Source organism: Myxocyprinus asiaticus, chromosome 10, assembly GCF_019703515.2.
Source record: "Myxocyprinus asiaticus isolate MX2 ecotype Aquarium Trade chromosome 10, UBuf_Myxa_2, whole genome shotgun sequence".
Taxonomy (NCBI): Eukaryota; Metazoa; Chordata; class Actinopteri; order Cypriniformes; family Catostomidae; genus Myxocyprinus; species Myxocyprinus asiaticus.
In genome coordinates, this window is record NC_059353.1 from 18,225,120 (window position 1) to 18,249,012 (window position 23,893).

General features: G+C 40.8%; 1 protein-coding gene across 1 annotated transcript in view; it reads right to left on the reverse strand.

Annotated features, from left to right (window-relative positions):
* Nucleotides 1-487: 487 nt before the first annotated feature.
* LOC127447192 (protein Wnt-10a-like) overlaps nucleotides 488-23,893 on the reverse strand; it is a 34,227-nt gene continuing 10,821 nt past the window's right edge. The window contains exon 4 of the mRNA XM_051708843.1: nucleotides 488-3,272. Within this exon, the coding sequence (XP_051564803.1) occupies nucleotides 2,805-3,272 (468 nt within the window). The 3' untranslated portion in view covers nucleotides 488-2,804. The remainder of the gene's footprint in view (nucleotides 3,273-23,893) is intronic.

Here is a 23,893-nt window from a genome sequence, read left to right on the forward strand (position 1 = left end):
TTAACTTATCTCTCAAGGAACTGTGATTTTTTTGTGTTCTTTATGAATGATAATTAATGATTTAAAGAGCTACATAACTAGTAAGTTAATTTATGCTGCAACATGTTTATATAAAGGCAGAGATGATCAGTTGAAGCCCTGAGGGCATCTCTCTGCAGGCTGCAATGATGTACATGTCCTCCCTGTTTAAGCAGTTCTCAATAGCAAAAAAGTACTTTACATTTGCCAAGGAACAAAAAGATGAAATATTCTTTTGTGCTCTCTTTTTGTGTATGTTTACTATAGATAAGAAGATTTCTTGTCAATTAAATGAAAAGATGCACGAACAGATAAATCTGTCATAATGCATCTGTGTCATTCTTTTACATGACTTTTATCATACACGTCAGTGCTGTGTAATGTGAAGTGTGGTTTACTTCCTTTCTGCTGTACATACAAAGATGGTAAAGTGGAATATCACTCTTCAACCATTTATAATGAAGGTCTTTATTGTTTTACAAATATTAAGTTATCCACAAAATAAAATAACTTATATATTCAAACTTAACAAAAATATACAATTTTGAAATAAAATAAAAATGCATATTATCGCATTTGCCCCGCACAGTATTTCATGTCAGTCACTTCTCCAGGATATAATTGGTCTAAATGTGCAAACAATCAAATTGAATGAAACTTTTGTCCCTAAAACAAACAACAACAGGAACTCCAAGGAACAATTAAATGACAACTCTAAAATAAATTTACTGTTTTGATGTTTTGCCATATATTTGAACATCATGAGAAAATGACACGAATAAATAAATACAACAATAAAACAGAAAGGACAGAAACATAAAGGGATAGTTCACCCAAAAATGAAAATTCTTTGATAATTTACTTACCCTCATGCTATCTGAGATGTGTATGACTTTCTTTATTCTGCAAAAATCTTTTGAAGATTTGTAAAAAAAAAGAAAAAAAAAAAAAGAAAAAAAAAAGATGCAGGCACAGTACATCCTTAGAATGGGAGAGGATGGTCACGGGAGCACTCGGGTAAATTCGGCCATTCGTCAACGCCTGACTGGAAGCGATTTTTTATAGTTAAAAAGTGCTTAAATATTGTTCTTTTTCGCACACAAAGTGATCGATTCGCTTTAGCAGACATTATTGGATGGATTACTTTCATTCTGACTATCTGTGCTTTTTGGGCCTACAAATATCTAATCGCCATCCTCTCCCATTCTAAGGACCTGCTGAGCCTGGATCTTTTTCTACATATCTTCAAAAGTGACATCTCAGATGGCATGAGAGTGAGTAAATTATCAGAGAATTGTCATTTCTGGGTGAACTATCCCTTTAACAGTTTAAAGTAAAATGAACAAAAAAGGATTTATTCTTCTTTCATTATGGGACAAAAATAAAAATTACTGTATGAAAAAAGAATTGGTTGGAGTTCCCTTTAAAATCTATTGGTAAATGCTGATTACATCAAATTACTACAGAAGAGTTCAAAAGCTTACCGTTTGGTTTTCATTGGTCAAAATGATGTGTAACCTTTGCAGAAATATTATCCACATGAGTGCTGCAAAACAGAAGAATAATTTATATGACTTTTTATCTCATGTGAATTGTATCCTAACTGCATATAGGTTTCTTACACTGGCCATGAAGATTTCTTTTCACTTTTAAATATCTAACTAATTACTGATGGAACGGTGTTCAGTGACATATTATGTAAGGATGTGAGCAATCTGAAAAGATGCTTAAACAACTTAGTGATGATTTAAATTTTGAATTGCCATGTAGAAAAGTTAGTTGTGTCTCCTGTAGTTGGTGTGTTTAGGGGGCCTATACTGTAGCTACCGCATTATGTGTGTGGTGATCAAAATGTGATTATACATTTGTCTAAAAACCTACTGACTGACATTAAAAGCTCTGGTGAATATATTCCTGTTACGGTGAACAAAGGAACAGCCAACCGTTTGCAGGGAAATGTCATACGCACAAGTATCTGTGGAGGTTTGTACAGCTTCTTCCACAGGTTCAGTTTAATGATGTGTTTTAAATGCCTTTGTCCAAAGCAAAAGTCCATATTCACGTAATAGTGATGTCCTGGTCACCACCAGACACTTTCAAAAGAACTGATCCACAGCTTGCACATGACTGAAATCCATTCATTTAACTGTGCTCTGCATAAAAAGTGTCAGGGCGAACAAGCCTTTGAAGACCAGTCTACAATTTTACCAGCATTAAAGTGGTTATATATACAATCACTGGAAATTTAAACAGACATGATGGCCTTTTTGAATCAGTATTAACTGGTATATGATACCGTTCTTAAACTCAGAGTTTGTTTGGTAAACTCTTCTGACAAATGGCTCTGTGCAAAGGTATATGAAACATTATTTCTCTTCTTTAAGTACCGGAATCCCATGCAGCTGCTTAGTGCTATCATACAGGACTACGAGCCATTGATTTCTTTAAAAAAAAAAATAAAACAAACAAAACACTGTGTCAATGAGTGTTCTGTTGGCAATATATTCCACAATATATTCATATTATTAATTTATTTAAATTAAAAATACTTTCTGAAATTATAAGCAGTGCAAGTCCAAAATCAGTCTCAAATCTTGTGCTTGGACCCCTGCAGTGTGCAAAGACGTGCACACTTCTCTAGCACTGAATTCATCTTAGTCCACATTTGTGCTTTCCATTCTAATCATGGAAATGGCAGTCCATTGCAAAAAGGAGGGGTTTATCAGTCTTTCCCTATGTTTAATGTCCACGTTTACACATTTAATAGATTATTACAATTTTACATTTCATTTGCAGACGCTGACCCACTCTGTTATCCGGCACTCCTCGCACACGACGTAACAGCACCAATGGAACTTGCAATTGCAGCGTTCTCTGCGAGTCTGTTGTAAGATGTTGTGACCACGCCCACAGCACAGACTCTCACAGTTATCCATGCCCTGGCTGGTCTTGTTACAGATCCGCCCCTGCGTCCCCGCAGAGTCCGATCTTAGGTCCCTCTCACAGAAATCTGGGGACTTTTCAAAGTAGATCAGATCGTTTGCATTGGCTCTTCGTCGATGCGTGGGGTGGGCATGCTCCACCTGACCTGTGTTTCTGTTGTGGGCTTTGATTAATGTGGCGATTTTGAAGCGCTCCTTCAGCAGTGAGCCCACCGTTCTGAACTCTGGAGTCACCTGCCAGCAGGTCTTGAGCTGACAACTTCCCGATGTACCGTGGCATTTGCATTTCCTCCTCATGTGGTCCACCACAACCTGCACATAAGAAAAACAGAGGAGGAAACTGTTAATATATAAAAACCGCAGGACATCTGGGCAATAACTGCCAATCTCTGCCTTGCAAATCTAACGGCTGGATTACATGACACGACTTTAAATCTATTTTAGCCCTATATTTGCTGTCATGCAGTAGTTAATCCAGCTTTAAAGCCAGGTCTATTTTTTTAATCTATTTTTGTTTGAAAACTCAAGTTTTCAGTTACCTAACTATATAGTTTTCCAAAGTATGCCGCAAAGAAGAAAGTTTTCGAAGGTTTTAGTTTTTGGTGGAGAAAAAAATTACATATTACCGTGTGGATGAGAGATGCAAACGTATGAAAATAAATGCGTTTTTAACCCATTAATGCATACCGGGACCTCATTCCACCCCCTGTCCCTCATTCATTTTTGGAGTTATGCCCACATTTCTTTAGTATTCCTCAACATTTCTCTCCTGAATAGTGTAAAATAATAATAATAATAATAATAATAATAATTGCTAAAATAATTGTTATATTACTGACAGGGGTGGACAGAATACTGAAAAGTTACTTCTTAAAAAATTTAGTTTGAGTAGAGTAAAAGAACCTGTCCTAAAAACTCCTTAAGTAAGAGTAAAAGTGTAGCTCATTTAAAAGTACTCATGAGTAGTGAGTATTGAGTACTGAGTTGTGAAAGCTATGCCCCTTTATAATAAAAACTTGATGCTGTCATTTAAAAATGTAGCACACATATCGTAATTTACATTCCCTTCTATGGCTGTTTGCCAGAAAGAATAAAATATATAGGTATTTTATAGGTGTTTGTGATTGATAACTTTTAAAATACATCACTTATCTATGATACTGTAAACACTACATGAATCTGATTTAAAAAAAATAAATAAAAGGGCGACATGATTACAGAAATTAAAAGATGGAAAAGTTATTTTCAATATCATAATGTATGAAACAATTACATTAAATCAGTTTATGTGAAGGGTCAAAATGTTCCTTAATGCAGACTGAGAGAGCTATTGTTGCGCATAAAACATGTTCAAAACAATGCAAAGAATGCAAAAATAAATAAATTAATAAATAAAAAATAACACTAAAAAAGCAGGGTCACTTGGCACATCATGTCCCACACAATAGAGGCGGTAGAGCAGTTGTTTGGTACAGGTGCCACATTGGGCTTGAAAGGAAAAATTCACACAAAAATGAAAATCCTCTCATCATTTAGTCACACTTATGCCATCCCGGATGTGTATGACTTTCTTCAGCATAACACAAATAAGAATATCTCAGCTCTTTTGGTCCATACAATGCAAGTGAATGGGTGCCAAAACTTTGAAGCTCCAAAAATCACATAAGTCAGCATAAAAGTAGCCTAATCCATGTGACTCCAGTGGTTAAATCCATGTCATCAGAAGAGATATGATAGGTTGGGTGAGAAACAGATCAATATTTAAGTCCATTTTTACTATAAATTCTCCTCCCTGCTCAGTCAATCTCTACTTCAACTTTCACTTTCTTCTTCTTTGTTTTTGGTGATTCACATTCTTCATGCATATCACCATCTACTGGGCAGCGAGAAGAATGTCTAGCAAAAACTGACTTAAATATTGATCTTTTTCTCACCTACACCTATCCTATCACTTCTGAAGTCATGGATTACTTTTGTGCTGCCTTTATGTGCTTTTTGGAGCGTCAAAATTTTGGCATCCATTCACGTATTGTATGGACCTACAGAGCTAAAATATTCTTCTGAAAATCTTAATTTGTGTTCTGAAGAAAGAGAGTCATACACATCTGTGATAGCATGAGAGTGAGTAAATGATAAGAGAATTTTCATTTCTGAGTGAACTATTTCTTTTTGTATACCATATTTGTATGCCATATTGTCCTCCTTTTGAGATACAATGTTCCACATTAATTTAAGTCTTGTATCTTTTAAGCCCAGCAATAGTTGTGTTCTCATTCTAATGCATGATGCACAATTTTCTGAAGTTTGTGACTGGTGGAATGTTCTGCCTGAAGGATTGCTCTACAAAGGTTGATACTTTTCTATCAGGCATTAGAAAAAACTTGATAAAAGCTAAGCATAATTATAAATTATTTTATCATCTCTACTTTCCTGGTAATTTATTATACAAATTAACACAATCTCTACATCAGGGGTCGGTATTATATATATATATATATATATATATATATATATATATATATATATATATATATATATATATATATATATATATATAAACTAACAATATTATTAAAAAATATTATTATTAAAAATGTCACTGTTTTGTTCTATTACATTAATACTTTTAAAGCTACTCAAGTTATTCAGCCAAAAGTAGTGAGGGGTTTTCTCGTTTCCTTGTTATTGTTGTTTGATTAATAGCCTTTATATGACATAGCCTACTAGACAATGCTCAATTCAGTTACATGGACACTTCAAGTCTGACATTTTGATGCAAATACACTTTTTGTCCCACTGTTTACCTTCACTTTAGACCAAACCGACTGCGTTTACATTAATGCCTCACCAAGACAGGCATTGGCGGATCATTTAGGCACGTACCCGCATTAGCGCACAAACATTAGCCGCCTGTCAATCAAACAGCACGCAGCTACAGATGTCTGGAAATAAAAAGTCAATCTTTTATATTTTATCTAGATCAACCAACCAGTGGTGGTCTTGTTATCGCATTCGATGTAATGAATGAACACCCCTGTTCTAGATGTAGAACATAGGCTAAGTATAGAAAATTATTCAAAAGTTTATCATCGATAGAGGACATCTCTTCTTTTTTTTTCTTTTTTTTTTCCAGATAAACATCAAGATTGTTTTATCGCCCAGCACTATTGATAACATTGCCTTAATCTCTCACATCAACCCAAAAATCTCAGTGATAGATAGCTAAATTACAGGCTACATTATAGACACAGAATCTAGTAAGAAGAAATATGAAATTTACCTTGATATGTTTCTTAAAATTAGAGGCAGGATTAATGCTGATATCTGGCTTGAGCAAGTTAAACTGACATGACACAGTCAAGCAATTGGACTTTTTCACTGCGAAAAGCCCTTTTAGGCACAGCTGTGGATGTTCAGGTGTTGAAATGTGTTTGAGGCATCCTCCACATCCATAACAGTTGGCGGCTGATCTACAGCTGCCATTCAAGGTTTTTACATGTGATTTGATTTGACAGGAGTCACAAGACTCTCGTAGCCAATAATGTTGATAGATAAAAATAAATCAGAACAGGGAAGTAGCGAACACAGACGGTGGGAAAATAGCGAATTAAAAGTACAGTTACAGCACTTAAAATGTACTCAAGTAAAAGTATACAATTTTAAAACTACTTAAACTACTTAATTACAGTAAAATGAGTATTTGTAATTCGATATTTTACACCCCTGATTACTGAGTAGTTACCAAAAGTGTATAGGGTCATTAAAGACCCTAGTTCACTCATGTCAACTCTTGGAAAGATTTAGCATGTTAATGAAGGTATGACATATTGAAAAGATATTGGTCTTGGCGGACTAGATCGCTAAGCTGCTGCTGCTGCTGCAGAGCAAGTATGGAGACTTGCTACTGTTAAAACAAACACAGACATACTGAGTAAAACATGTAGACATGCTGCTGCACAATTGGACAAAACGCAAGACATACTCCCTTAAGCATGCAGGATGTGCTGCTGCTGCTGCTGCATAATTGGATAAAATGCAAGATATGTTGTAGCAGATCTAGACATGTGAAGCTGGGGAGGTGGAGGGTTTCAGAGAAAAACTCTCGCAGTGCAAGTGGACATGCTGCTGCACAAAAAGACATATATACAATCCCCATGTAGCAGATCTTGACGTGGAGGTGGAGGGTTTCAGAGAAAAATTCTCACAGTGTGCTGCAGTGAAACTGGCTTATCTGCAAAACTGAGTTATTTAAATGTTAGACAAAGAGAGAGACACAAATTGATTGGCTACCCAAATAAATGTCAAAGGACAAATCAGATTACACCATGTGAAATGATTGGCTTAACATGTCACATGTGAGTGAGCCGACTGGCAAACAGATAACAAATTCAAAGACCCAATCAGCTTGCGCCACATAGATAGATACATGGCTGTGTCATTTTTTTTTTTTCTTCTTAGCACTCCCATAAATCATTTGTATGATTATTTCATATTAGGGGTGTAAAAAGATGCATGACGGTGCATCAATCTATCAAAGAAATTTCTATGCATCGATCATATTACTCCCAGTTATCGGCTAATTTCGAGTCAGAGTGTCAGGCATGTCCGAGAGACAGGTTAAAGGAATAGTTCACCCAAAAAGGAAAATTATCTCATCATTTACTCACCCTCATGCCATCCCAGATGTTTATGACTTCCTTTCTTCAGCAGAACACATTTGAAGAAAAATAGAAAAATATCTCAGCTCAGTCGATCATTATAATGCAAGTGGATGGTAACACCATTTTTTATGCTCCAAATAACACAGACAATCAGCATTAACGTCATCCATATGACTCCAGTGGTTAAATGAATGTCTTATAAAGTGATTAGATCGCTTTTGGTGTGAAAAAGATAAATATTTAAGTATTTTTTAACTATAAATAATTGCTTCTGTTAAACAGCAGTATGCGCGTTCACAAGAGGGCTGAGGTTATGCGGTCCCTCATGTGACGTATTGGCGTTGGCATGTTCATGCAAGAAGTGACGCATGGCGCAGCACACCCGAAAGAGCAGCGCTGTTTACAACTGAGTAGGAGGAACGCTGGACAGACCTAATGCTGTAATCAGATTGAAGCAAATTTAATCAAAGATGTCAGAAGATTTCGATTTAAGAGGAGATTTAGCACAGCCATATTTATTTGAACCTAAGTACTCTGACCAGGAGCACAGGGAGATGGAGGAGGCTGGACCAACAGCAGCACAACAACAAGCCTCATAGAGACAGAGAGTTCAAGAGACGTGGTGGTGCACATGTAGGTAATGCAAGGCAATGCCAACATAGGAAGAGAGCGACTGCTGCAATGAATGGAACATTGCCATGCCATCACTGGAAAGACCGCGTGACCTCAGCCCTCTTGTGAATACGCATACTGCTGCTTACCGGATGCAACGATTTATAGTTAAAAAGTACTTAAATATTGATATTTTTCACACAAAAGGGATCGTTTCACTTTAAAAGAGATTCATTTAACCACTGGAGTCATATGGATGACGTTAATGCTGATTGTCATCAAAAATCATGTCCTCATCCACTTGCATTATAAGGGCCTACTGAGCTGGGATATTTTTTTTTTATTTTTTTTTATCTTTCCTCAAATGTGTTCTGCTGAAGAAAGGAAGTCCAATTTGGTGAACTGGTTCAACTCGTTCACTCAAAAGAACTAGTTCAAAATAATGATTCGTTCACAGACTGGACATCTGTAATTTTTAACTGTAAATTTCTGGCAAACCCAGCTGCTGGTACCATACATTTTATGTATTTTTTTTTTTTACAGTGTAGCATTAAGATTAGTCTTTGCTGGAATTAAGACACTTGGCCAAACCTGGTAATTAGAGTAGGGTGTTCACATACTTATGACCATGTAGTGTATTACCTAAAAACAGCATTTTGTGTAGTGCGATTCTTTGCTAGGATTGTGTAGAGCTCATAACATGTCAGAGTTTAGTTGCAGATGAGGATGCCTTCCTCACAAGCTCAGACCTCCCATTATCTCAACAATGCACTCATCTGTCAGCCCCAGTTATAAACTTTTAGATCCAATTACTGAGAGGAAGAGGGGCCACCCTTAGTACTGACAGATGCTCCAGCATCCACCCATATCAACAACACAAGCACAAACATTAAGACTTAGCAGTCCCACATTTCACACTCTCTGGCTTCCTCACACACCGCAGGACAAAACACAGTATGAACATCTTTGGAGATAAGTCGAGTTTTGTCTGTCAAAACTCACCGGATTAGGTTTCACTGTATTAGCAGTCATCGCTAAACAAGACTAAACTGTGCTATTGCATGTCACTCAGCCATGGCTTGCCTCATGTTTTTTTTTTTTTTTTCTTCCTTCTGTTATTCCCCCTCCTGTGCAATGGTGTCATGGATTAGGATCCAGAACATTGTTTTTTTTTTTTTATTATTATTATTATTTTTTTATTCTCTGAAATAAGTCAAAACTAACTTTTAAATGACCAAGGGTTGCAGTCTGCTGGAAAAGAATGTTCTGATGTTCTGCAGACAATTGTTGCCATTTACCCTGAGCAGGAGGTCACTTTCGGCAGTTGTTAAAACCAGACATCTACCATCCCTGAAGATCATGAATTCTTCAGGCTATGGTTTGCATGCCGGTGGTTTCTATTTCAAGCTCCTAAACACCATAGGTGCTCATGCAAATGCATGAGGTCTGTGTTATATGAATGGACTCAAAGTGGAGGGAGACCCTTACCGAGGCCAAAGATAACAACTATCAATCATAACATTATGGCCACAATTGCAAATCAGGTACCACCAAATCTTTACTGGTTTTGTAAAACATAAACATAAGACTGTCAGCTTAATCTCATTCTCTCTGAGATGTCTATCTCAATGAAACTTAAATTAACCCCACTGTGTTGCAAAAACAAGAATGTACCCTCTCTAGGGTATCTGCATGTTTAAGGGAGTGCAGTTTATTACCTTTTAAGACAACACTTTAAAATAAGGTTCCATTCATTAACATTATTAAATGCATTAGGTATCATGAACAAACAATTAATTTATTGTTTACAGAATTTATTAATCTTTGTTAATGTTAGTTAATAAAAATACATATGTTCATTGTTAGTTCATGTTAGTTCATTGTGCATTAACCAGTGTTATCTAATACAAATTTTGATTTTAAAAATACAGTATGTATTAGTATATTGAAATTCTAAACATTGACTAAGATTAATAAATGCAATAAAAGTGTTTTTCATTATTTGTTCATGTTAAATAATGTTAACAAAAGGAACCTTATTGTAATGTGTTACCACTTAATTCAAATTCAAACAAGAATTTTAGACCAATAAACAAAAAAACAAAAAATCATTATAAACCATAGTGAGGTTTAAAATTTTTAAACAGCACATCAATGTGATCAGATGAACTTTATGAGGGGTGATTAGGGCTAGGTGATATAGTTAAATAATAATAATAATAATACAATCCGGATTTTTTTTTTTTTTTTTTTTAGCCATTTGATAATATTTTATATTCTGAGATGGCTTAAAGGGGTAATGTTTTAAAAGATATCATAATTTGAACTAAACATATTTTTCTGCAAAGTAGATTACAGTAAAAACATTTAATCCAATAACTAAAATAAAATAAAAATCTAGTTAAAATCTAGTTATTGTTAAAATAACAATATTTATAAACGTCCCGGTTACTTGCGTAACCTCCGTTCCCTGATGGAGGGAACGAGATGTTGTGTCGATGTAGTGACACTAGGGGTCACTCTTGGGAACCCCAAACACCTCTGGTCTTTGATAAAAGGCCAATGAAAATTGGCGAGTGGTATTTGCATACCACTCCCCCGAACATACAGGAATAAAAGGATCTGATATGCAACCACTTTGTGCTGAGGAGCCGAGACAAGGTCCCGGCCATTTCAGCGGGTAGTCCAGCGTTGTGGCAGGAGGGACACAATGTCTCGTTCACTCCATCAGGGAACGGAGGTTACGCAAGTAACCAGGACGTTCCCTATCTGTCACTCACTCGACGTGTCGATTTAGTGACACTAGGGGTCCCTATACAAAATGCCACAACTGGCTGAACTGTGTTACGTGAACTGGCAGTGTGTGATGGGCAGACCACTGTGTGCCTCATAGCCAGCGCACCAGGCCGACACGTAACCTCCCTCAACGCTGTTATGAGTGGCGAACGGCCCTTTGGGGACAAGTCGACTGCCCAAAAAATAGAGACAGGCTAGCCCAGTCATGGCCTCTTATCCTCTTTTTCTCCTCTCCCCAAAAAAAAAGTTAACCGACTGGGGCCACCAGGTCTACGTCAGGAGAGAGAGGGGGGTATTTTGAGTGGAAATACGTCACATGGTCTTGCCGAGCTTTGTCGGAAGTATGTCATGTGGAGAAGTCCCATGGTAGGACCTACCCTACGGGGGAGGAGTTTCTACAAACGTGACTGGGGCAGAGGGGCCTCTGCCCAAGGAAGACGCAGTTAACCAACAGGGAAACGTATTAGCAGAAGATATTCGTCGCATGGGGTTACCTATGGGGAACCAACACATGCGGAGCACCAACTCCAGTACAGGGCTTAGTTAGCACATGTACTGAGCTGGCAGTGAGTTTCTCCGCAAACTCGTCTGCCACAGGGCTCGGAGGAAGTCATCCAGGGAACACAGTTTGTGAACACTACTGGGAGTTAACAGTGCACGTCTTCAGCTCAGGGGAGGTGAAAGGCGCTATGCGCAAGCGATACACCCGGCCAGCTGTCCTGGACTTACCTGCTTGTGCCTGCCACTACACGGGACGAAACAGGTTCCACCCGGATTTTGAAGAACCTCGCAAAAGTGTTGGGTGTTTCCCAGCCCACTGCTCTGCAAATGTCTTTTAGAGAGGCCCCACTGGTCAAGGCCCAGGAGGCTGCCACACTCCTGGTAGAATGGGCTCATAGCCCTGCCGGGGGCGGCACGTCCTGGGCGTGATATGCCATTGTTATGGTGTCAATGAGCCAGTGGGTGATCCTCTGCTTGGAGACAGCGCTTCCTTTCCGCTGTCCACCAAAGCAGACAAAGAGCTGCTCAGAGACTCTAAAGCTCTGCGTGTGATCCAAATAGCTTCCCTAAGGACTTACTGTCCACTGTGTCATGGTGTGCCATTATAGCGGCTACATACACCTTCAAGGTGGAGGGGGATAGCCGCCCTTCCAACCTCTCCTGCAGGAAGGAAAGCACCGATCCCATTGCGCATCTCTGGGGGTCTTTGCGTCGGGAAGAACACCACTTAGCAAACAGACGCCACTTCAAGGCATACAGGCGCCTCGTAGAGGGGGCCCTAGCCTGAGTAATCGTGTCTACCACCGTGGGTGGTAGGCCACTTAAGTCTTCCGCATCCCGTCCAGGGGCCAGACATGGAGATTCCTGAGGTCTGGTCACGGGAGCCAGATGGTGCCCCGACCCTGAGAAAGAAGGTCCTTTCTCAGGGGAATTCGTCGGGGGGGGAGCTGTCGCGAGGAGCGTGAGGTCTGAGAACCATGTCTGGGGGGGCCAGTAGGGTGCTACCAGGACGACCTGCTCCTCGTCCTTCCTGACCTTGCACAGGGTCTGTGCAATTAGGCTCACTGGGGGAAATGCATATTTGCGTAGTCCAGGGGGCCAGCTGTGTGCCAACACATCTATACCGAGAGGTGCCTCGGTCAGGGCGTACCAGAGCGGTCAGTGGGAGGAATCTTGGGAAGCGAACAGGTCTACCTGTGCCTGCTCGAATCGACTCCAAATCAGCTGGACGGACTTTAAGAGGGCGGAGGGATGACAGCGCGTCCGCTGCAGTGTTGAGGATGCCCGGGATGTGAGTGGCTCACAGCAACTTGAGGTGCTGCTGACTCCAGAGGAGAAGATGGCGGGTGAGTTGTGACATACTACGGGAGCGTAAACTGCCTTGACATTTGATGTGTGCCATTGTTGCCATGTTGTCTGTCCGAAATTACACATGCTTGCCCTGGATCAATGGCCGAAACCTCCGCAGAGCGAGCAGAATTGCCAACAACTCGAGGCAGTTGATGTGCCAACGCAGCCGCGGGCATGTCCAGGAGCCGGTGGCTGCGTGCCCGTTGCATAGAATGCCCCAGCCCATTTTGGAGGAGTCTGTCGTAACCACGACGTGCCTGGAGACCTGCTCTAGGGGAACGCCTGCCCGTAGAAATGTGAGGTCAGTCCAAGGGCTGAAGAGGCGATGGCAGACCGGCATGATGGCCACGTGATGTGTCCCACGGCACCATGCCCATCTCGGGACTCGAGTCTAGAGCCAGTGCTGAGGTGGTCGCATATGCATCAACCGAGCAGAGTGGCCACCGCTGAGGATACCATATGCCCCAGGAGCCTCTGAAACAGTTTCAGCGGAACTGCTGTCTTCTGTCTCCTCGAATGTGAACACCTTCAAACAGGTCAGCACCGACTGTGTGCTCTCGTTCATGAGGCACGCCATCATCGAGACTGAGTCCATCTCCAAGCTGAGAAAAGAGATGCTCTGAACCGGGAGGAGCTTGCTCTTTCCCCAGTCGACCTGAAGCCCTAGTTGGCTGAGGTGCGAGAGCACCAGGTCCCTGTGTGCACACAACATATCCCGAGAGTGAGATAGGATCAGCCAATCATCGAGACAGTTGAGGATGTGAATGCCCACATCCCTTAACGGGGCAAGGGCTGCCTCTGAGACCTTCGTGAAGATGCGAGGGGACAAGGACAGGCCGAAAGGGAGGACCTTGTACTGATACGCCCGACCCTCGAATGTAAACTACAGGAAGGGTCTGTGTCGAGGTAGAATCAAGACATGGAAGTACGCGTCCTTCAGGTCTACCGCCACGAACCAATCTTGATGCCGGATGCTCGCTAGAATGTGTTTTTGCATCAGCATCTTGAACAGGAGTCTGTGTAAGGCCCAGTTCAGTACTCACAGGTCCAAGATTGGCTGCATCCCACCGCCTTTCTTGGGTACAATGAAGTAGGGGCTGTAAAACCCCTTCTTCATCTCGGCCGGAGGGACAGCCTCTATCGCACCCTTCCATAGGTGGGTAATGATTTCCACACGAAAGGTAGCAGCATATCGCCCTTCACCGAGGTGAAGTGGACGCCACTGAACATGGGCGGACACCTGGCAAACTGAATCGCGTAGCCAAGTCAGACGGTCCAGACCAGCCATCGCAACGGGTTGGAAAGCACAAGCCACGCGTCCAAGCTCCGGGCGAGGGGGACCAAGGGGACAATCTCGTCGGATGTACCGGCGGGTGGGACCTCGCGGCGGGGCAGAGCCTAAGGTGCCACACCGTGTCGTGGCTTTGCTGAGTTCAGGGACATCGAAGCACTTACATGGCTCCTTTTAAACACCCCCGGAACAGCCTGGGACGGGGGTGGAAGAGGCTTGTCCTCGTGACCCGTGGAGGCCGTCAAATCAGGGGCAGATTTGTGCCACAGCTAGGCACGCAGGGGCGGGGAGACCGCTGCTGGAGCGCCAAACCTGCCAAAATGGAATGGTGGACGGTGGTCGTGATGACAGCCGTGCGCACCGGGTATGTGACCCAAGGAACAAGGAAACTGCTCTTGCTGAACTCTTGGGTACTGCAGCCACTTGGGCATGCGGCGAAATTAAATGAAAAGGTAACAAAAGATTCTCCTCCCGGCCCTCCACCGGGGGATGGAGTGGTCTGCTTACCAGCTCCAGAGCAGCGGGTTTCGTCGTCCCTTGGTCGCCTGTCTCAGGGGCGCTTCGAAGCCTTTCACAGTTTCTTGGCGGCCAGCTGTGAGACGGGTGGCGTCTGCTTCCTGCGCCAGGGCCGGGCCGCAGGGGTGGGCTGTGGTGGGGCTGGTGCAGTCACCGCAGGGGGGTGCCCTTGGTGACGAGCAGTTGTGGTGCAGGATCTTGAGCCACATTGGGGCAGGATGTGCCAGATAGCCTCCGTCTGCTGCTTTACCACCGAGAACTGCTGTTCAAAGTCCTCAATGGTGTGGCCGAACAGGCCAACCTGGGAAATGGGGGTGCCAAGGAACCATGCCTTGTCGGCCTCTCCCATCTCGACCAGGTTGAGCCAAAGGTGGTGCTCCTGGACCACCAAGGTGGACATCGCCCGCCCGAAAGACCGCGCCATGACCTTCGTCACCCAGCGCAGCTCCTGCATCAATCCTGGGGTGGAACTACCCTCGTGCAGTTCCTTTGCACCTTGGCTTGGTGGACTTGCAGGAGAGCCATGGTCTGCAGGGCGGAGGAGGCTTGTCCAGCAGCACCTTAGGATTTGGCCGTCAGGGACGACGTAAACCTACAGGCCTTTGACGGGAGCTTTGGGTGCCCACGCCAGGTGGCGGTGCTCTGCAAGCGTAGGTGCACCACGAGCGCCTTATCCACCGGGGGATCACCGAATAGCCCTTGGCCACCCCACCATCAAGGGTGAGGGTGGGGGAGCTGAAAGATCGGGACCGGGCAGTAAAAGGTGCCTCCCACAACCTTGTCAGCTCCTTGTGCACTTCCGGGAAGAAAAGAACTGGGGTGTGGCGTGGCTGTGAGCGTGAGCCCAGGAACCAATCATCGAGCCGCGAGGGTTCAGGGGAGTGTGGAGGGTTCCACTCTAGCCTGACGCTCGCGGCTGCCCGGGAAAGCATGTCCTTCATCTCCACGTCAGCCTGTGACTGGGCGACCACACCCGAGGGGAGGAGCCCAGCTTAGGCTTCTGCATCCGACTGGACGAGCCCGCTCTCCGATGCTGCACTCGAGAGCTCATCACCTTCGCGGGCTCCGAATAAGAGGTCGAACTCGCCATGAGATGAGCTGGCGGACTCATCCGGAAGCCTGATCGGGGCAGACGAGCGTGCTGGGGAATGGGAGGTCCGTGGGGGGATACCCGGTGGAGGTGGTCCCATTGGGGTCCCCAAATCGCCCCCAGCACTGGCCGCGCTGGCTTCATACCCATGGGTAGAAGGACCGGGGTGGGGAGACGCTGGGGTGGCTTGATTTTTTACAAAGGCAAGCCACGACCGCATCGTTGCCATGGACATGTTCTCGCAATAAGTAAATGACCCATCCACGAATGCTGTCTCCGTGTGGGCAGCGCCCAGACACGAAAGACAGTGATCGTGACCGTCAGAAGGTGAGATAACGAGCGCAACCAGGAATAACACACAAAAACGGACTTTAAAAAGACGTTCCGTATGTGCCACTCTTTTAGAGAAATATACTCTTTTTTTTTTAAATATACTCTTTTATTTCTGCCGAAGTGCCCAGGGATGTTCTCTGCAGTGCACCAGTGCGGGGGGTAGAAGCTGCTGAAATGCGCCGTCAGATCCAGCAGAGGTGAATGAACAGCTGTGGGAATTCAGCTCAGTGAGCATCAACCGTTCGGCTCCGAAGAGAAAATCAGAATGAGTGGTTGCATACCAGCTCCTTTTATACCCGTATGTTTGGGGGAGTGGTATGCAAATACAACTCATCAATTTTCATTGGCCTTTTATCAAAGACCAGAGGTGTTCGGGCTCCCAAGAGTGACCCCTAGTGTCACTACATCGACACAACGTCGAGTGAGTGACAGATAGGGAACAATATATATTTAATAATATTTATATTTAATAATGTAAATATGTTTAATAATATATTTATATATAAATACTATTTAATCATATTTATTTCTCATTATTAGAAGTGTCTCCTGTCTTTTCGTCCCCAAAAGACCTCAGCAAATAATATTTATATCATTTAATAATACTTATATTATAAAGATCTTTTATGGTCCTCCATTTTAAAAAGTGATTTTAAATATTTTAATACTTTTTAAAGAACCGCAAATACTTTTTCTGGTGTTTTTATGGTCCGGATAATCAACACAATCGTTTTCATGGTCAGGATAATCAACACAATCGTTTCAAGAGACCGAAGCCTTCCAAAAGTAAGCTGAATCAGTTTTTGCCCCTGAGGGTTGATGCGATGTGGGTCCAGACAAATAAGGATATCAAATACTTTCACTTTGAAGACCTGACGGGTATTTAAATCTCTCACCTCCAGCAGTTAGGAAGTGGACCTGTCTGCTCTTGCCATGTGTGGCCCATGCTGAGGGAGATACAGTGATGTGATGGAAAATTGCGGGGCCTGATTGTTCTCCTTCCTCCTCTGCCTGGACTCGGCAGCACCTAAGGGCAGGAGTGGGTGTGCAGCAGTGGAGGAAGTGTAAAAGATACAGGAAGTGCTCTCTTGGAAGATGCTGCCCAGCATAAGTGACAACAGGATAATTTGACTTAAGCCTGGCAGGCCATCTAGAATAAGGAGCTATGGGTGATATGCAGGGAGCAGAGCTCGCTCCTGTGTCTTCCATAGACAGATTAACATCTTTTAAAGTGAATCCTGTCACCTGTCTTTACTGCCCTGCTTGCACAGGATGAGACTCAATAAAACAATAGGCTTTATCAGCAGCACATTAGTTTCATTTAATGATTCCTACAGTTTTTATAGGAATAAAGAAATGTGGTTCATAAGTTGAGGCACATAAATTTAGAGTGTAATAGCATGAAATCATGTTTCATCAAATAACAAATCCAACATTTAAACCTTTAATAGAATAGGGATGGGCACAAGTGCTTGGTAGGGACAGCATCAATCATGATAACATGATATATACTGTATAATAATGGACCCTTTTCCACAGACTGTGATGACACATTTCTGCCTTATTTTGCAGTATAAATTTAGCAAAATGTTTAATTATTTAGTGTAATATAACATTATTCTTTGCATTATATTACTCTGGTATTAATTAATTAAATAATAATAATAATAATAATAATAATAATAATAATAATAACTAAGCATGTCATAAAATATCAATATATCGATTATTGATTAGCATGTTATTTTATCGATATATTTTTGAGGCATCGATATATTAACAGTAGCCGACATTTAAATTATAAGCCTAATTTGCATGCTTTCCAATTCACTCAGTTGGGCTTCTGTTTAATGTCTGCCGTAATAGCTTTTGGAGACCACAAGAAGAGGGTTATATAACATTTAATGAAGCAGGTTGCAAGGCACAGGTATCACAACACAGGACCGGTGTTTTAGAGCTCCTTGCACAGGACACATGCACACAAAAATTAAAAAGGTTTTTGTACTTCTTCAAGAATGAAAGTGACATTAATGAGTTTGTAGGTTAATGTATAAAACTGAACAATTAGAAAACTGAACGATTATAAACTACTATGCAATATCTCTGTATGTAGCTTTGAACAGGTTTCATTCAAGCTGTCAAACCAAAAAAGACATTCTTGTAACTGAAAATACATTTTGTAGGCCATATGAAAGATACATATACACAATAGATCATCCACTGATGGCTAGAGGAAATAATATTTGTCCTTTGATAATGAGTTGTGTCAAATTTAATGGAAAACTATGCAAGTTACACTTTGTGGCGCTGGCAATTTTTGAGCAGCCTCCAGAGATGGCGAGCCCGAGCTGTGTATGTACCTTCATAGAAAATAATAGTTTTGAATTCTATAACCCACCATGTTATCCACCACATGCGTCCGGTGTGCGACCCCCTTTAATTTACCCTGCCACTCACACTTACCAAAGCTGTGCTGAGAAATATGTTTGAAAAGACTGTTGTGCAATGGGTAGCCCTATTTATATCTAAAAAAAAAATCCAGATAAATATTGATAATCATCTGGAAAATCTCATCGCAAAATGCGTGAAAAAAGCATCGATCCCAAGCCTAATATTAACTAGTCCAAACTGCTTGCAGTGGGGTTTCTAAACAGCTGCTGAGGGAGTGACAGTAAATTTGGCATCTTTCTCTCTTCTGATTCAGAAGTTCTGAATGCTGTAATCCATCTTCCTCAATTAAATAAATAAAATTTATTAATTAAATAAAATAAATAAAATTAGCTGTGGTCTTCCGTTCACTGCTTTAGAAATTCACCCTGCTATAGTTTACTTCTGCATTCCCTAACCCTAACCTAGAAATGTGAAAAGGGTCCATTGTGTGATATTTCTACAGCTTAAAAATACGCTAATGGCATAATGGGTGGTTCCTCAAAGTCTAATTGGTTAGAGTTGGGATAACAACTGTACACAGATAATGCCTGAGGAAAATTTTATAACTCATAGGTTGCTCTTTCATAGTTCAGGAGACTTAATGGAGTTCTCAGTTATGTTTCATTTAAATAATCCACTTTGTGTCAGATATGTTTCCTAAAATTCACATGAAAGAATATAGTCAAATTAATGTGGACAGCATAACACAAATAATTTGGTCTTGAAATAATTTGATGAGAAATGAATTTTGATTGCAAACGCTGGTATCTTGACAATTTCTGAGCACAGTTTGAGACATTTTGAGATCTCTTCGGAAACTCTAGAGGACATAGGTAGGTGTGACATTACTGGGGGTTTCCCAGGAAAAAATAAATAAATCTTGAGAGGTAGGAGATTTAATCAATTGTCTCCATTTGTTCTCCTCTTAACTTCAGTGTCTAGGGGAAACAATTGAGACATTAAAGAAATCTCATTTTTTCATTTTTTCTTTCCCAAGGTTGTACACAGTGACTATCAGTCCAGAGAAATAACAATGCTCATCAACAATCTGTTTAGAGAGTATTAGGGGGCATACACACACAGGATGCGGCAACTGAATGAAAGCAATGGAACCGAATGCAAGAGTCTAGAGTCGTGTTTTTTTTTATTATTTTTTTTAAGTTTGGCTTTTTTAAACTTGACACACCATCTTAAAACTGTGGTGCACAGTGAGATGCAGTACACAACATAATATGTGTACAGCAACATGTGTGGGTCCAAAAGTTACAGTAACACAGCAGAAGCCACTATAAATGGGTCTGCAAGCAAAACATACTGTATTAGGACCTATAAATTTGCACATTTTCTTTTCAGACATGCAGTGGATGTGTTTTGAAGGGTGTGCTGTAATTTCATTGGTGGAGAGCAAATTGAGAGGCACATCTGGGCCACTTTAATTGAAGAAAAGTGAGACAGACTTTCCCATAAACTGGCACCAGACTGAGATCAAGCAAAAACACATTGGTAGCACATTTGGACCACAGGCAGAATACAGCAAAACAGTTGTGGATGTAAAGCCCCTCATTAAGATACTAACATTATGCTTTTTCCTCCACTAGATGCAAATATGATATTTAACTAAACAAATATTTACATTAATATCCAATAATTTTGAATAAATCCAGACTGGTCTCAATTTTATATATATATATATATATATATATATATATATATATATATATATATATATATATATGCAAAACAAAATTACATGCCTTATTACACATTTGGCTGAGTTTCCCAGTGAAATCTCCAACGGGGGGCGCCAAAAGCAAGTGAAATGGTGTCGGAGTCAGATGAGGCTTTGAAGGTGAATCAATGGAATATGGATGTTTTAATGAGCAAAACCTCACTAACCTAAAACTTTAACCTAAACCTAACCAATAGTGATCAAAATTCCAATGAGAGGTAGATCCAAACAGGCATCCTTACACTTAACCAAGGCCTAAACCAAACCGAGAGTGTCTAAAAACAAAACGAAAAATGAAATGCAATTTTTTTGAAGCAACCACGTCATTACATTACATGTGAGTCTGTATTATAAGCGTTAATCGTTTTTCAAATGATGCGTTTGAGTAAAAGTGTTTTGATGGTGATTGTGAAAGTCGTGATTTGTGTGAAAGTGAATAAAACGCACAGTTGATGTAGCGCCTCTAGTGTTCATTTCACCAGGAAACTGTGACTAAGCATAGAACGCAGCATGTAGAAGTTAGTTTGCAAAAATGTAGTTGTAGTAACGTTCATTCTATGAAACAAGGTTGAATAAATCTATATAAAATTTTATACTATTGAGCCATTATTACTGTTACCACTTTCTGTTCTCTGAAACTTTATTTACTTAAGAATATCATTAGAGAATAAATGAAACTGGGCTTCCTCTCCCCCTCTCCTCAATGAGTAGGCTACACCATATAGGATCTCAGTGGACACTCCTCATCAAAAGGCCCAGGACAACATACCCAGTTGATGATCATTTGTGGAACACTTTAATTTGCAGTAGTTAGACTGAAGTACACTGTTATGGTATAAGTGGAGAGTCCACATAAGGTCTGGACAGAATGATGACAGGGTGGCAGACAACATGATCCTCCATCTAATAGCTCTTGATGAATTGCTGAATGAGAATTGCTCTATTCCTTTGATGTTACCGAGGAGGCGTTCCATCAAAACCTCAATGTCCCAACACACGTCTTCCTTAAAGACTGATAGATGTGTGACCAAACTGTAATCTGTTTTCAATTGAATATGTTTATAACACACACACACACACACACACACACACACAAAAATTATATATAATGTAACATAGAAGAGGAGAGGAATTAGTGTTACTAATATTTTAAGGTCAAAACATTGTGCTTCTGTACTGTCTCTTGCCCTTTGCTTGACTTGCTCTAAAAGTAGTTTCCAGCCAGTCTTCATTGAGCAGCAGGAGCTCCAATGAAAACATGCAAAAAAATTTAATTTACAACCCTACTAGATGTTGCCATGTAATTGGCAATTACTGCAAAAATAAAACATGCCCTGTTCTTTATGCCCTGCCTGTCCACATGATGTGCCCAGCAGCAGTGGATGGCGAATACTAAAACAATACAATTAAATCGATTCTCTACATGCAATTTCCTTTTTTCCCCAGTGTTGCCCTCGCCAGTGACAGACTGTTTAAAAGTTGTATTTGGGGAAGGAAGGGCGAATGTCTTTCTACTTCCCGCTCTGTTTGATGTCTAAAATCTTTGCTGGCTTTAAACATCTGTTTCCATATAGCCAGCAGCCACTAATTAGAGCTTTTAACAAGACTGAATGTCGTGAGAACCAGAGGGTGGGCATGAGGTGACATGTGCATCCCAATAAAGTCACTTCATTCCTCCCTGGGAGGGAGGCAGGGAGGTGAGCTAGTATTGGGTCTCATCCCCAAACCTGCACCATAAGAGCTGTCTTTGGTCTTGCATATACAATCTTCGCCATATAAAGCCAGGATCACTGTAACATCACTTAGCTGCCAATAAAAGGGACACAAGACAGTGAGTTTAATTAGAGATGGAATATGAATAATATGCTGTTGTCTTCTCACTGAAATGAACTTGAGAAAACATGCCAACACTAACATATTTCGGTAGTTGCAAAGTTTCCTTTCTATTTTTTTTTTTTTTTTTTTTTTTTTGTCTGACAGTCAGGGTTATATGCCAGATAGGCTTATTGGCAGAAGCAGAAGAAATATTCCTGTACAATAACATCTCTCTCTACCATCACACCCTCGCTGGCAGCTTGATCAAACACCACACCTCATAATCAAGCTTCTCAGACAAAAATCCTGAACTTCCAGCATCTTTTATAGATCATCCAATATAAATAACAATTAATCTGTTTAGAAATTGATGACAATAAGGATCCTTTGAAGTGCACGAATGTGAGGCTTTTGCCAATGAATATGAGGCTTTTGCCAATTAAATTTAAAACTGCAATGATAATTATAATAAAAACCATGAAACTGTGACAGTTTCGATCAACAACATAGAATAAGGAAATATACCAAATCTACGGTCTCTAGAACAACCTCAAAGAGGCTTTTAATGTGCTAGAGTTTTATGCTACACTAAAAAAGGTGATAACCCTATTTCTACTTGATCTAACCTATAAAAATGTGTCACTTTGGTTCCTTGGTGTCACCTAATGTATTCAGGTTGATTTAGCCAGATGAAATAACATTTTGGACTTGAATAAAACCATTTAATTTAAATGTTACCACATCAAACACATTTTTAAAGGTTATCTGAAAGAACATTTCACTGTGTACACTGAGAAAAATGTTAAAATGCATTTCATGTGGTAACATCTAAATTAGCTGGTTTGGTTCAATTCAAAAATATATTTTAACATGACTTAATCAACCTGAATACAGTAAGTTAAACTGACAACATTTATTTTTAGAGTTAGATCAAGTAGAAACAGCTCCTTAAGGTAACAATAGTGGGTTACTAGGTTTTACAGTGTAGAGCAAGCAATGGACAGAGAGGTAAACATGAGAATTACCAAGAGCACTTCAGATGGCAAACATCATCTGCTACTTTTTTGGGGGACTGACAAAGTTTGTTTTGTCTAAATAATCAAGGGAACCAGAAATAAACTGATTGATAGATACAGAGACAAATTGGAGAGGAGGAAGCAGCAAACAATGAACAATCTCCATGTGAACCAGCCATTGATGGCTCATCTGAGCTTATCGTAGTCATTTACACTTCAGCTCTGTACCATACCGATAAAGAGTGACCACAGATTAATCCACAATGATATCTTACCACCCACGTATAGAACACACAGCTGATGAGCTGTGATCATGTGAGGAGCAGAAATGTCAAAAGAAGGTCAAAAGGTTCATATTGGTGCCAGAAGCCATAGTTAAGCTCTTATAGTAGGGGTAAGAGTAGTAGTACATAGGGATAGCAGAAGGAAAAATAGTAGAAGTGGTAAAGAAAATGAGGAGTAAGTGTAGTAGTAGTATATAAGAGTAAGAGGAGGAGAAAGAGTAAAATTAAAGGAATGGAAGAGGCATTGTTACATCATAACTCCTTGCGTGATCATAAACAAAGATATATATGTATACTGTATACAGTACTGTACAAAAGTCTTAGGAACATATTATGTTTCACAAAAACATTTGTCTTAAGATGGTTATTTATATCTTCAGCTTTAGTGTGTCAATAGTAAATATACACATTAGACTCATGAACATTCCTTTAGCAAACAGAATAGAACAGAAGAACAGGGAGCCCTTCAACAGATGGCATGGCCCCCACAGAGCCCAGTGACCACTTAG